Here is a 16,066-nt window from a genome sequence, read left to right as displayed (position 1 = left end):
AAATATGCTTTGCAAATGCTTGTTAGGGACAGAATGAGCCTTGGGGCAGGTCAACACTAACTGGTGGAGGCTTCGCAACTGATTCTTGTCCAACTCATTTTCAATCTAGTCTCATGCATGGCAGCACAGAGCGCTGGCCAGGCCACCCCTGCTGCCCGGACCACTAGCACCTGGAAAGCCCCTGTCAAGCTGCATTTGTTTGGAAGGAGACACTTAGTGTGAATTTCTGTAGGTGGAGGCACCGGGCCAAGTCCTGCCTGTGGCTGCCCCAGTCGGTCCCTGGGGTCACCGCCATGGAGCTGAGAGCAGCAAACAGCCTCCCGTACGCGGCCGGCCCAGCCCGAGTCTAGCGACGCGGGGCCCTGCCCTGCCGCATGACGCCCGGGCCGCTTCCAGCCCGAGACACTGGGGCGCGCGAGGCCTGCAGCGCGCCCGGGCTTCGCGCACCTCGCGGCCTCAGGCCAAGGCTGCGGACTAGGCGCTACGCGCGCGCCCGGACGGGCGGGGCGGGGCGGGGCTGGCCCCCCAGCAGGACTCCGGCGCTCGGGAGAGAAGTCTCGCGTCTCCCTTTAAATGCTGCAGCTGCCGGGCCCAGCCCCTCCCCCCCATTGGGTTGCGCAATTCTGTCATGAGGGCGGGGGAGGCTGACTCTGGGCTCCGCCCTGGCCCGCGCCTTTAAGAGACCCGTGTCATGTGACGCTTCATCGCTCTTATCCCCTCCCCCCGCTTCCGCACGCACCTGTTTGCGTGAGGGGACGGGCGAGGAGAAGGGAAAAGGGAGGCTGTCGCGAGTCTTCGTCCCCAGCCCCGCGCACGCGCACTAAGGGGACCTGGAATCGTGTATTCAAAATGGCGGCGGCGATGGATGTGGACACCCCGAGCGGCGCCAACAGCAGCGCCAGCAAGAAGCGCTTCGAAGTGAAGAAGGTCCGGTCTCGGGAGCGCGCCACCCTAACCGCTGCGGGGGCGGGGGCGGGCCCGAACGGGCCGGTCACCCCGGGGCGGGTTTTGTTCTCCTCAGGGGCCGGGTCTCCGGTTCCGCACTACTCGGGCGGGGGCGGGGCTCTGGGTTTCTAGCGGAGTTTGGGGCCAATGGCTGAGGCGGGGTCGCGGTACGTGGGGGATGGAGGAGCCAATCAGCCGCGCTGTTGTTGCCGGGTGACAGCGGCGTGCGGGGAGGGGCGGGACTGTGTCGGGGAGGCGCCCGCTCTCTTACAGGGGCCTGGGCGGTGGCAAGTGGGGACGGATGGGGCGGGGCGACGCTTCGGCTCCGCCGCCTCTGTCAGGGCGATGCTGCGGGGCCTGGCCGGGGGGGCACGGCTGCGTGCCGGCTGCCTGGGGTCTCTGGTGTGGCTCTGCCCCAACACAGAGCCACCCGTGACGGGGCCTCGCTGCCGCTGAATTTGGTGATGTCAGGACGTGGGAGCCCTCGCCTGGGTGGGTCTGCTGACTGGCTGATCTAGCCTAAGGGGTGGCGCAGGGGTCCCCGGACAGCGCTCCTGCTCCTCTGCCAGTGGCCTTGGCTCCTCTTCCCCACCCCCGGACTCTGCCTCGAAGCTGGCTGGGGTCCACCCAGGAGGAAGGACGTCTTGTCTCATTTCCTCCTGTCATTCAAACCCCAAAACGCAGGGTCAAGGAGCCAGGAGTGGGCTGGCAGCCCAGGAGCTGGCCCTGCGAGATGAGGCTTCTCCTCTCAACCCAGTGAGAAGTTTGCCCATGGAGAACTCCACTAGGCAAAAGTGAAAAGGGTGATCAGGACCTCTCATAACCTCCCTTTGACCACCTGAGTGACAGCAATAGTGGCTGCCCCATGCCAGTAGTGTATGTGAGAGTTTGATTGTGGGTCAGACTGGCTCATGCTGAGTGAAGCTTGTCCTACATGCCCTCCTCTGGCAACACATGATGTCAGATCTCGTGACTCCAGTCAGAGCTCCTAGTCACAGGCCTGTTGGTTACTCTAGCCTTGCCTAGTGGGCATGGATATAACATCACCAGAACTGAAGACTCTCTAACTATAGCGTAGTTGATTGGATCATCATCTTCCTTCCCCTGTAGCTATATTAGCTTTACTGACCTAACAGAAGTAAAATAAGCAATAAAATCCTGACTTTTATCTCTAAATTTAATAGCTGTGACTTGGATACGTCAGCTCTCCTGAGTTAGAAAGCTTTTACAAGCTTACATTGTTACTTCTCAGTTTAGAAAAACATTTTAATGGTAGCTGTGGTCAAAAATCTGGGCCTGCAGTTTATGCACCATGAAAACACTGAGAGGGGAAGGAAAGTATGTTGTACAAAGAGATATAATGAGCAAGTAAGGAGAAATTTAGGACAAGTATCAGGAAACACTTCTTAATGGTGACATTTGTTGGTAGGATGGACTCTGAGGAAGTGCTGGAAACATCACTTGATTTGCTTATATACAGGAAAATATATACTGTGAACAGTCACTTACTGGAAAGGGAGTTAGACAATAATCTCTAGACTGATTATATTGCAGTAATATAAGTTAGAGTTGCTCCCCACAGTGTCAGGCAAGCAAGTTCTGGTATCCTGTGTAATTACGAAGTGTCTTCTAATTTAATCTTTCTGCGGGGCAGAGAAGGGGATGGGATGCACTTTGTTATAATTATGTATCATTTGGCTAAGAGTTCCAATCCTGTGTTGATTTTTTTTTTCAAATATTGTCACTTTAAATGCATAGCAGACCCTCTTCTTGTAGGCTTTTGTGATCATGGAAGCCAGAGTCCCTTTTTGGGGAGGGGGGGAGCACTTCTTAAAAGGTGAGAATTGAAGGATTCTCAGCACCCCCCACCCCCAAACCATGTATTCAGACACCCATATTGGATCCTCAGATGTGCCCTGCAGTCCTTTATGCTAGCTCCGATTGTGTTTGAAATAAGGGACTTCAGTGCAGGGTAGCATATAAACTGTCTCAAGTAATTGATTCCGTTCTGCAGTAGTGACTTATTGGTAGGGCTACTGCCAATAGTGGTAGTGGTTATTTTGTCAAGGACATCTGGATTGGACTTCCAGTAAGGTGCACACTTTCCATCCATTCCACCAGTCCTAAGGATATGGCTCGGGGAGCAAAAGACCCACCTGAATATGTGATTCAGGTCTCTTGAACAGAAATACGAACAAGTGCATTTGTTTTAGTAAAAATAAGGGACTTCTGTTTAAGAGTGACTGGCTTGTGCAGGTAAATAAACCTCTTTCCTTACTAAGAGTCTGTTTTATATTTCTATTTCTTCTATAATAAATTCCTCTTGTTTCCTGGGTTGGCAGGAAGTGCTTGGGTCTTGGGGTGGATTCAGTAGTGTCTGATTACTCCCAAGCAACTCTACCTGTTCCAGAGTGGTGGTGGTGGGTTTTCAAGGATATCTCCTCATCTGTGCTCTAAAGAGCTGGGATCTCAGGAATAGTGCAACAGGGAAGGAGGGCCAAGGAATCATCTGACAGATACTGTAAATTCAACAGAAAATGTGTTGTTCTTTCTCTTTGTAGTGGAATGCAGTAGCTCTCTGGGCCTGGGACATTGTGGTTGATAACTGTGCCATTTGCAGGAACCATATCATGGATCTGTGTAAGTAAATGGAGTGGGGGGAAATTACAGGCACTATGGCTATTCAGACATGGCAGTTCCCTCACAGATGTGATGCACAGCCAAAATCACCTCTTAAAGTGAGATTCTTTTCAAAGCCCGAAATAGCAAGCTTGTGTTTTGGTAATGTCTAAAGGCTAGGATTCAATCTCTTACCTTCTTCACCACCACATTTCCCTTTTCCCCCACTTTAAAAGAGGGACAAATTGAAGAATTAAATTGGTATCACACTGCTACACAGGAGCCAATGTTGGCTGGGCAGGGATTTGGAAAGAAGTGTGGCGAGGTGGAGTAATGATGAGGGGCCAAAGGAGAGGTGAGATTATTTGGGGGCAGGAATCATGCATAAACTGAACTAATTGGAAAACCCAAATTGACTATTGATTGTTTCATTAAACCAGTGAAGATTGTGACACACAATACTTCTACAATTACTAACACACCAAGAGTCCAATCAGACCACTAACTTCAGTTGATATCACTCCACAGAAGATAGCATTAGCTACCTCATGCTGGGTATTATAATCTGGAATTGTGTGAAAGCAGCAGAGAGTCTTGTGGCACCTTGTAGACTAACATGTTTTGGAGCATGAGCTTTCGTGGGTGAATACCCACTTCATTGGATGCATTCGTTGGATTCACCCACGAAAGCTCATGCTCCAAAACATCTGTTAGTCTACAAGGTGCCACAAGACTGTTAGTCTGGATCTGTAAAAGCAGCAAACACGGCTACCCCTCTGATACTGGAATTGTGTGGTGGCTCTCCAGAGGCACATGGATTGTTTTGTTATAGAATAGACAAACCAAACAATCATAAATACTTGAACAATACAAACGTTACCCTTAAATGTCTGCTCTGCTTTATCTGGGAACACTTACAATAAGCTTAATTTTACAAATAAACATCAAAACACTTACTCCATATGAAGGGTATTAAACTGGAGTTCAGTTTTGAAAATGAAGTGTACATGCACACACAGATCAGTCACTGATATCAATTCTGCAAAGAGTTACAAAATGGGTACAAAAACAGATTCTCAAAATTGAGAGTGGTACCAGAGGCACAAAATATAACTGCTCACCCTTGCCTTAGTATAGATGGACAAAGAAATATTTGGCATACTCTAGGTGAATGTATGAGAACACTTTTCTGAGGCTGGTCTTGCTTTGTTCAATATCTTTAATCTCGTAATATAAAAAGTAGCTCCCTCCTTCCCCCAAGGAGAGAGAAATCACCCCGAGGTAGACACCTGCCATGTAAAATTTCAGCTTAAATAGTAAGGTTTGGCAAAGTTTATAGGCAACTGAAAATATCATTCATATTGCCTGACATTTCTTATTATATGCAGTATTACCAGCTTCCTCCTATAACGAATTTGCAATGTAATATACTAGCAAAAAAGACTAGTGCAGTCTTGGGCTGCATACACTGAGCTATTAAAGAAGCCTCTCTCTGTGCAGCTCTGATGACGCTGCACCTGCAATACTGTATTGGGTTTGGCCATCCCATAACCACAAATATATACAAACAGGACTGAGTCCAGAGAAGAGACACAATGATTAAGGTGTTGAAGGGATTAATTTGAGAAGACTAAAAACGAATTGTGAATAGCTTGACTATGTATTAACTAAGCCTGGAACATAACTGTCTACAAATATTTGGAAGGTGTAAACATTAATGGAGGAAGGAAATATGGTAGACAGGATTAGAACTAGAAGTGATCATATGACATTGAGCAGAAGAATGAGGCTAAATACACTGCTACCTCGATATAACACCACCCGATAGAACACAAATTTGGATATAATGCAGTAAAGCAGTGCTCTGAGGGGCGGGGCTGCGCACTCCGGTGAATCAAAGCAAGTTCAATATAACACAGTTTCACCTAAAACAGCGTTATATCGAGGTAGAGGTGTATTGAGAAAATCCAATAGAAATCTATAAAGTACTGGAATAGTCTTCCAAAGAGCATAGTGGAATCCCTTCCTGTGCCAAATTTAAAAAACTGGACTGGGGAAGCCCTAGAAAACTTTGTAGGAAACAGATCTGCACTAGCAGTAAGCTGATTAGTTGACTTGATTGTTTCTTCCATGTCTGACTTCTGATACAGTACAGTAGCTGAAGTCATGAATAGTTCTAGAAGTCAACTTTGCAGGGAGGAAAGAGAATACCATGTAGTGTGTATTTTCACAATACTGTTGCTCAAAAAGAAGCCACTCTTTTTTTTTTTTTTTTTAAAAAGTCTCCTGGGTAGCCACACCTTAACACGTATTTATTTGGAGGCCCATTAATATAGCTGTAAATAAGGGAGAACCATGCCTTATTTTCTGTCAGCAACTATTAGGGAGAAAATTGAATCTTAGGTTACTTCTCTTTCCATATTAAAATACTGAAGGCTGCCAAAATAGTGTGGGAAACAAAAGCAGGGCTCTTAATGGAGAAATGCTGAAATACATGTTTACTGTGGGATCCTGACCACTGTCCTAGTGGAAGACATTTGGGCTGCACTTTCAAATACTACAAATAGCTCATGCTTGTCCACAAGACTCCAGGTCTCTGCCACACCCCTTCTGCCTTCACTTCAGATTCTCTGCCACTAGCAGAGAGATGTGGTTAAGCACTCCCAGGTTATCTACTATAATCTCCGCTTTTATAGTTTAATTTGAGGGAACCGGCCAGCAAATATCTCTCCTGCTTTTTTTTTGGGGGGGGGGGGCAGAATTTTCAGGATTCATTCCCTGAAAGAAGCCACCCTTGGAGTGCCTTCTCTCCCTTTGTTAACTCCTTGTCTGTCATGGTGGAGCTGAATACGTGGAGAAGCAGAAGGTCAAGAGGTGATCCAAGGACGCTGCCTTGGGCGCTAAAGAATGGGAGTATGTCTATGATTGCCTCCAGACTGCCAAGACTTGCCCTATTAGGGAAGGAGTTCAGTCTGGATGGCTAGTTTGGGGGCCTTTGCATCCACCAACACCAGCTTGGGCTCCTCCAGAGATGTCTTTTCAAGTGTTCTGCCCTCTTAAGTGTTTGAGACTCTGCAATATGGGCCATACTTGCTGATCAACAGTTCTTCAGGAATAAGTCCAAAACTCCTTTCAACACCAGTCTCCCTCTAAAGGAAAAAGCACCAGGATCCTACTTCCGTTTTTTAAAGTGAGTAATTTTATTTGCCAAGGAATCTGATGTTCTGTTTGGCCCATCTTATTTCCAAGAGGAAGATCTGGACACTCAGGGAAGCTTTCCCCTATGCTTCCTCTCCAATTCTAATACTGAATGATGCAGACCACCAGAGCTCAAAACATACACATCCCTACAGATTAACCTGAGCCAGAGCACCAGCTGAGACAGAACTTTGTAGATGACCATGATCACCTCAAAATGGCAAAAGTGTTCTAGATCCTAATCACCTTCCACAAGTTCTGACTTCTCCTCAGGAGCAAAAGATCATAACCCCAAGCCAGAGAAGCAGGATAGATTCTTTCCCCTAGAAATATTTGAAATGGCAAAGAGGAAGAAAGAGGCCATCAAGATCAAGCCAGCAAAACAAGACAGACAGGCTAAAACCAAGGATAAATATCTCCTATCCAACACTAAGGAAGAGTTTGCCACAAATGACAACAAATAAAATAAATCTTTATACTGTGTTTGTGTCGATGGAACTATGGACTCGGGCTGGGGAGGGACACACAGAGCTATGATAGCTAATTTAGTGGGCAGGTGCCAACTTTGGTTTAAATCCTGGACAAATGGATAACTATTCAAAGTAAATCCTATGTGCCTCAGAATTATCAGGTGGAATATGTTGAGAGAGAAGCTTGATGGGTTATACCCAATACTATGGACATACCAAAACATTTTCTCCTTCCTTTTCAAAGTCTGGGAAGGAGCAGAAGTTCTTTTAATCCTTACCCCTAGCAAAGGTAGCAGAGAAGGGATGACTCATGTTCTGGGTCTAGGTATTATCTCTGGAATGTCTGAGGGAAGCTAGTACAGACCAAAGAGTAAATATGACTAGAGCCATCTTACCTCCATGCAGAAATAGGGTTAGGGCAAGAATCCTACTTCTCAGAGCGTAGGTTCCAGTTGATTTTGGAGAGATGTATGGGTGATTGTGCAATTCAAATGCTCTGTGGAGCATCAGGCTCTTCCATATACCTTCACTTCATTTTTCAGGCTGGAGAAATTGGCATACAATCATCCTGAAGGTAATTTCTCACCTCCTATAACTATGGGTGATTGAGCTTTTTCTCTCAAGATGAAAGGTGCTTAGAGATCTATTCAGTATCCATAGTAAGAAAAAGATCTTGTGGAATCTCAGCCATCTTAGACCTTGAGAGACTAAACAGTTCCACTAAGAAGATAAAATTCAGGATGGATTCTGTCAGATTCCCTGACATAAGGAGGTCTTATGGAGACATGGGCCCCAACCCCCAAGAAGTAGACTAGCTGATATCCAAGCACCTACATTATCCCTAGGTTGACTTATTAGTATCAAGCAGGAAATGCAAAGGCAAGACTCTTCTACATGAAGAAAGCAGGCCAAAGATTACTAGGAATGGACACTGGCTCATAGATGACCGAATAAAGTCTGTGGTTCCCCCTTCTGCTCCTAGGAAGAGTGACTTTGATTAAAATATTATTGTTTTTTAAATGTGCCCCCCCCCCCCCCAAATTGGCCAAGGAAAGTTGTTGCAGCCTTCTCTGTTCCTGTCCTAGGATGTCCTCCTGCTTCCCAATCCAAACTATATAAGACTGAGTCTGGGCATTGAAATGACAAATTCCAAACCAATGAGCCATTCTCCAAAGTAACAGAAGCTCTGTCAGCTTCCTGAATGCCTTCCACCTTCTTGAGCTACTAAAGAATTTGGACACAGTTCCATTGGTTTCAAGATTGAAAAGTCAGCAACAAGAAGCCAGGTGTTTGGTTCTTCTGAATTTCTCATGAGATGGCCTAGATTTTGAACCTAAGACTTTCCACAGTCACATCTTTTCATGAAAGATGTGGCCAAGCTCTATGCTACATGAATAAGTTTGCACAAGTACTGATTGTTACAAACCAAATACCTTGAACAAGGGGGAGAGGGCAGTCCTAGATAGAGAATCTTGAATAGCAGATCTTCCTCTTAACTAAATCTTTCCTCACAATTTCGATACAATAACCCATAATAATAATTAACAAAAATAAAAACCCTTCAAAAGTCAAACAGACTTTGGTATGACCAAATTAGAAATATTTATCTTTACACTTTGGCAAGCAGACACATTTCACTGGCAGATGATATAGGTACTCCTACACAGTCTCCTCCCTCCCCCCCTCCCTCCCCCCCAAAAAAATCTAAAAGTGGACAGAAAAAACTCTTCATTAATAAAGACTGATTAGTCCCTCTCCCTCCTCCCCCCCATTTGGAAAAATCTTACTTAAACCCAGTGATTTCCGACACTTTGTTTCTTTGTAATAAGTCCAACAAAACAACGAGCTTGGGTATTTTTCCACGTTTACTGTAGTAAAGAGGACTGTTTGATGTTACAAGTAGAAAGGGTCCCACTTCTGAATGTGTTTAATCTTTTTCTACAGGTATAGAATGTCAAGCTAACCAGGCATCGGCTACCTCTGAAGAGTGTACTGTCGCATGGGGTGTCTGCAATGTAAGGCAAACTGCTTTCACTAACCAGCTATTACAAAAAAATTAGGTCCCTTCTTTTCTATTACTCAAAATCAGAATAGACAAAGTCAGCTAATCCATTAAGACGGTCTCATAGTTATTTACTAGGAAAGAATTTTCAAACCCTGGATGCTTACTGGGACATTGAGAGATGACTAGAAGAAGGGAAGAGGAAAATGGAAAAATTAGGGTTGGGAATGTGTACAACAAGACAGGTTGGGAAAAAGAGAATACAGAAAAGGAAGAGGTGAAGGATAGAGATATCTCTGTACCTTGTTGCTTGGCAATATGTAGGAATTTAATTTTGAGATGTGATTATCTCTGAATATTCAAGGGACAGGCTCATAGCTGGGAGTTGTCCCACCATCAGAAAACAAAGTGTTACTTGGATGCCCACACACAGATTTCTCTTGATGTGCAAGCCTATGTGAAGGGTCAGTTTTTGTTGACCAAAGGGTTTGTTTCTGTATTGAAAAGAGAGACCCAAATTGTTTGATCCAGTTAACTATGAAACTGTGTAACTTGGACCTTCCCTTTCAGCATGCTTTCCACTTTCACTGCATCTCTCGTTGGCTTAAGACTCGCCAGGTGTGTCCGCTGGATAACAGAGAATGGGAGTTCCAAAAGTAGGTATCCTGTGCCTTTCCCAACATGGAACATGTTATGGCCACCCATTGGCTCTCGTGATGAGTGCTAGACATTGTTAATCTCTGCTAGATCTTGCTGATAGAGCACCCATGTATCTTTCTCATTTCTGGGTCTGGGAGCATACTCTGTTCCTATTGGGAGGAGTTTTCTGTGGCACTGTACAGTGATCTTTGCTAACAGAGTTGATGGGCTCTGAAGGGTGTCCAGATAGTCCTGGTGTAAGTGAGAGCAGTTATAAATTGGAGCTCTACATCAGCATTTTCTCTAGAGAGCATAGAGAAGTGAAATTCACTGATAGCAGAGCCCCACGTGAGTGACTTGGGTTCAGAAACTAACCTGGGTTAAATCCATTGCTCCAAAACCTGGGTATTGTGTTTGTCAAGATGCCAAAAATTACATCTGGTCACTCTGACCTTGCATTGTTGAGTTTTGTTTTAAAACCCTATTAAGGTTACAGATGAAGAAAACTAACTTAGCTGTCTTGGCTTGGTGGATGTTTGCTTGCAGTGCAGAACCACCAAGTAAATGAGCCAGACTGATAGCCTTGCCTAAAGACCCATCATTAGAATAGCCAGAGAAGCTGCTGATTAGGATTGAGGGGCATTGACCTATTTATGTGGGGGTACAGATTGGGTTTGAGATGAAGTATCAAGAAGCTTATTTAGCACCTGCCCCACTCTGTGCCTGGTTTAACTGAATCCTTTATCCATTAACCACTTACTTTGCTAGCTACAGATTCACACCGATTTTTTAAAAAGAGCATTCTCTTTAAACTGAGTCCTGACTTCTAAAGCAGGAGTGTTAAAATTTCTCAGTCCCATATTTGGGCATTAATTGGCACGCAGTTGTGTAAATGGCTGCTTCTGTGACAACTTCAGTACCAAAGTGCAGGATTTGAACATCTTAAGGCAGCCATAATTGAAAGCTGGACCCATGGGGCAGCTATTCTGTTTGGCTAGTGACTAAGATGCCTAGGTACCAGTATGAGACATGAACTGGCTTACATTTTACACAGGCCTAGTAATGTATAAGGGGTAATGACATGCGCCAGCCTCTCTACACCAAGGACAGACCTGAGAAGTGGAGTTTGGGCAAAGGATTAGGATGATAGGGTCACAAGTCCATGAAATGATGAGCTGTTTAGTCTCCCCCAATTAATCACTAATGTCTGGAGATTTAAGGAAAAAGTTAAATAGGTACCTTTTGCTTTTTGCTATTTCTGCTGAGGTTGAAATATATATTTGTGTGTTGCATGTTAATTGGATTAAATGTTATCATGAGAGTAAAGCTGGTGCCAAAAATCAACATTGGTATTCAATATAAAAATAACAAGCATGGTAACATAACAAATGTTTGTATTTTCAGGTATGGGCACTAAAGAAAGATGGTCACCAAGTTTACCATTCTGTCACCAACATAATTGGCTCCTCTTGTTAGTGGGTCTGTTTTAGGAATTATGTAAATCAGTTATACATATGTCTTGTTTTTTGCTTTAATCTTAATGCTGCCATATTGTATACTCTTAAATAAAATATTGTTGGAACATCCCATCTAACTTTGTCTTGTATTCATGAATGATTGTGAATGGGGTGTGATCCTCTTCAAAGGGAAGCCAACTGGGCTTTTATTAGTCAATTTAGTGTTAGTGACCGTTCTGGGGACTACCATCCTGTGTTCCACAAGACAGAACTTCCCATACAACCTGCCTTGTCAGTGTGCCTGATTTCTCACCAAGCAATTTAAAACCACATCTTTGCACCTACTAAATTCTATGAGAGGTCAATTGGAGCAGGACCTGGCCCTTAATTCTGAGCCAGCAGAAGGGTGTTAGTTGTGCTGACAGTATTTTTGAGATGGACACTTTTCTGCTAGAAGGCAGACCGTGAGATCACTTGCTCATTTCATACAAATGCCCTATTGTCATCAGATGGAAATTACTTTCCATTGCTTCTGATATGGAACTCAAGTAGAACAGGTGATTTACAAGGAGAAAACCTTGTTAGCTATTCCCAGTTCCTTGAACCCATTCAGTTTGGTGGTGGTGAGCTGGGTGGAGGTTCTCAAATGTTGCTAGTCATAAAATACTTCTAAATAAAAGGTGCAAATAAGGTCCCTGCCTCAAGTAGCTCACATTCTAAATTGTTTTCAAACCCACAAATGGGGCAGTGAATGAGCAGATTAAAACTGGGTGACCACTTCTAGATTCCCAGTTGAAATCAAGCCTGGGGTCATATGACCCAAAGTCATTACTGTCTGATCACTACATAGTGATCTATGTTAAACTTGGTCTGTCTAGTTCCCAGTTGACAACCATCCATATAATCATCATAATGTGGCATCTGTATTTACAGTCTCAGCAGAAAGGCCAGGGACTCAAATGACCATAGAGAGAAAATCTTACCACAAAATATGGTCCTACCACATTAGAGTTAAGGCATATTGTGGTACTTTAGGAAAATTAACATTCCTGTGCTGTACTAGATCTATAACTGAATGACTTTGGTTTCCAGGGCTGTTGGTTTCATACCTTTCCCAAAGTACTAAATTTCCACCAAATCTCTTCTTTTAAATTGACATTTTTAGTCTCTCAATGCTGCTTAAAAGAAATCCACTGCAGATCATTGGCTTCTCTCTGATTTCTCATTCTAGTGTACTAAAATTAAACTATTGAGTCTCTGATAACAAGTAGCTTTGGCATGAGGTGTTAGTTTAATAAGTGGAAGTAACCATGTGCACAGTAGATCTATTCCACTTGTGCTACCTTGGGATCTCTACACATGCTCTCTGGCCAGTTGTTGAGGATGGTTAAGCTTAGTAACTAATGTGCTGCTGAGCAGTGGTTCTCAACAAAGGGTACATCAACTCATCTAGATAGTTGCCTAGTTTTACAACGGGTTACATAAAAAACACTAGCAAAGTCAGTACAAACTAAAATTTCATTCAGACAATGACTTGTTTATACTGCTCTATGTACACTGAAATGTAAGTACAATATTTATACAGTTAAACCCTGTTATCTCGACGGCCTAGGGGTTTGCCAAAAGCCATCGAGATAACCAATGATCGAGATAAACCCCTATCCACCCCCCCACCCCCTCCCTGCCCCCTTACCGCGCTGCCTGCACGTGGCTGGATCCGGCAAAGCGGAGCCGGGCGGACGGACGGACGGGCGGACGGGGAAGCGGAGCCGGCGGGCGGGCGGCAGGCGAAGCCGGGACCAGGTATGTGGGGCGGGGACGGGCAGGGACCAGGTATGCGGGCCGGGCGGGCGGGCGGGGACAGGCAGGGACCGGGTATGCGGGGCGGGGAAGCGGGGACCGGCGGGCGGGGAAGCGGAGCCGGCGGGCGGGCGGCAGGAGAAGCCGGGACCAGGTATGTGGGGCGGGGACGGGCGGGGACCAGGTATGCGGGCCGGGCGGGCGGGCGGGGACAGGCAGGACCCGGGTATGCGGGGGCGGGGAAGCGGGGACCGGCGGGCGGGGAAGCGGAGCCGGCGGGCGGGCGGCAGGAGAAGCCGGGACCAGGTATGTGGGGCGGGGACGGGCGGGGACGGGCGGGGACCAGGTATGCGGGCCGGGCGGGCGGGGACAGGCAGGGACCGGGTATGCGGGGCGGGGAAGCGGGGACCGGCGGGCGGGCGGCAGGAGAAGCCGGGACCAGGTATGTGGGGCGGGGACGGGCGGGGACCTGGGGTGCGGGCCGGGCGGGCGGGCGGGGACAGGCAGGGACCGGGTATGCGGGGCGGGGAAGCGGGGACCGGCGGGCGGGGAAGCGGAGCCGGCGGGCGGGCGGCAGGAGAAGCCGGGACCAGGTATGTGGGGCGGGGACGGGCGGGGACGGGCGGGGACCAGGTATGCGGGCCGGGCGGGCGGGCGGGGACAGGCAGGGACCGGGTATGCGGGGGCGGGGAAGCGGGGACCGGCGGGCGGGGAAGCGGAGCCGGGCGGACGGGCGGACGGCGAAGCGGGGAACCGCGGGGCTGGGGAGCCGGGGAGCCGGGGAGCGGGCGGCTGGGGACGCGGGAAGCGGGCGGCTGGGGAACCGCGCGGCTGGAGAGCCGGGGAGCCGGCGGCTGGGGACACGGTGGGTCGGGGACGGGCTCGAGATATTAGGGTTCGGCAAATCGACATAAGGGATGAGAAACTCATAAGCCAAAGAGGGAGTCTGGCGGTTCCACTTGTAAACCGTCGACTTAACAGGATTGGCAAGTTAACCGAGGTCGACATAAATGGGTTCGACTGTATTCCAATTGATTTATTTTATAATTATATGGTAAAAATGAGATCAGCAATTTTTCAGCAATAGTGTGCTGTGACATTTTGTATTTTTTTGATTTTATAAGCAAGTAGTTTTTAAGTGAGGTGAAACTTGGGGGTACCCAAGACCAATCAGACTCCTGAAAGGGGCACAATAGTTTGGAAAGGTTGAGAGCCACTGCTCTAGAGCACTATAGTGCTAACGAGCAGAAGGTTGCAAATGCAGGTCCTGGCAGTGACAGGTTTTTCAGTGTCTGGGGCCTTTTTTGAATCAGAGCTGAGTGCAGATGTTTAACAGTGGCAGAATTGTTTGTCAGCAGGTGTTGATACCTTAGAAAGGAAGAGGTTACTTACTGCTGACCTACTGGGGCAGGTATGGCACACTAGATTGATTCTACCCTGGAGGAAAGGGAGAGAGGGTGAGTTAAGGTCTGAGACAGATGGGTCCTAGAGAAGGAACCCTAAGAGCAGCCACATCACAGAATTCCTATACTGTTTTGGAAATATTTTTTTCTCTTAATTGGACTGCAGTCTTTGACTTTGAGAGGGTAGATTTTTGTTTGCTCTGTATAAAGACTCATTTGAGAGCAGTTATTCTCATCAACACCACACCCTCCCACCCCCAGATGGAGCAATGATCTAGGGCCAGTTCAAACTACTAGCCAGTTCAGGAAACAGGGAGCTTTCACACCAGGGGCATTGTGGTAGGATAGCAGAAATAGCATTATGGGCCCTACCATTGCAGAGGAATCTTCATGATCCCTCTGGATTAGTTCTCTGGTCCCTCTATTATACTGTTCTTCACTTGCATCTTATGGAGTAAGAAGTTTCTTCCCCCATTTCCCCTTCAAGGTTGATTAATTTTAACCTTGAGAAGAGAATGAGTCTCACATTTCAGTACTGTAGATGAAAGAAGTCTAGCTATCATTGTTCTTGGATTAACAGATAATTGTTGTTAACCAACCCATATTGGGAAAGCCTGCCAATTCCAGCCATTGCTGCTACAATAGCTGCATTTCCTCATCTTAAAGAGGCCTGTTTTGCCACCTTGACCCTGTGAGTGTCTGTGTTTTCTTGTGCGGAATCCTTCACTGGTTGAGATTGCTAGGAGCCTCCTGCCTTGAAATAATTAAGCAACTGTTAATTATTTAATTGAATACATACATGGCTCTCTACCAACCATTAACTAATCAGTCTCTTCTCCCTGCACTACCCATGAGGCCCATGTTATCCCCACATTACAGATGGTGAAATTGAGGAATTGTTGACTGTCAGAAGAATTGAGCTTGTGGGATTTCAGGAGCTGGATTTGTGAAGGATCCTGACAAGGTGGAGAAGCTCTATTTTGTTTTAAAAGCCAGAGGACGGAGAGTATGGAAAACTTGAAAGCAATTTTACAGACAGATTGAGGTTAATAGAGTTCTTTAAAAAACAAACAAAACCTTTGAAGCACATCAGTAACAGTCAAAGCCCATTTGTGGAATAAATGACTTGAGGTGGGATTTGGGCTGGATGCTGGCATGAAGATATAAAAGGAAAACCGAAGGACCTTGGGACTAGGAGAGAAACCAAATATATGAAGTACATGGCTGTTCTTAATAGGCCGGCTTATCAGAGGGTCAAGGCTCCCGATTACTTGGGAACCTGGCTGAAAGGCATTCCTTTAGAGACAATGGTGAGTATCTAAGCTTCCTTACTGGCACTACACTAATTGGGGGAAGCATTTAGTGGTGATCACTGTCAAGGACCCAACATCTAGACATTTGTACAGAAGATTACACAAGGTGAGTGGAGTTTCCAGGGCCCAGAGCCACAAAGCTATAACTTCAACTGAAATCAGTGACAGCTAGGAGCCTAAATACCTTTGTGGATCTGGGCCTAAGTGAATAGCTCCTTTA

General features: G+C 46.5%; 1 protein-coding gene across 1 annotated transcript; it reads left to right on the top strand.

The window, feature by feature from the left end:
• Positions 1 to 695: 695 nt before the first annotated feature.
• Positions 696 to 11,462, top strand: RBX1 (ring-box 1). Its single transcript, XM_044984398.1, has 5 exons — positions 696 to 927; positions 3,507 to 3,585; positions 9,177 to 9,247; positions 9,805 to 9,890; positions 11,278 to 11,462. The coding sequence occupies exons 1-5, from the start codon at positions 850 to 852 to the stop codon at positions 11,288 to 11,290; spliced, it is 327 nt and encodes a 108-aa protein (XP_044840333.1). The 5' UTR covers positions 696 to 849; the 3' UTR covers positions 11,291 to 11,462.
• The last annotated feature ends 4,604 nt before the right edge of the window (positions 11,463 to 16,066 follow it).

Source organism: Mauremys mutica, chromosome 1 (assembly GCF_020497125.1).
Source record: "Mauremys mutica isolate MM-2020 ecotype Southern chromosome 1, ASM2049712v1, whole genome shotgun sequence".
Classification (NCBI taxonomy): Eukaryota; Metazoa; Chordata; order Testudines; family Geoemydidae; genus Mauremys; species Mauremys mutica.
Note: the sequence above shows the minus strand (reverse complement) of the source record. Positions and strands in the feature narration are given on the sequence as shown.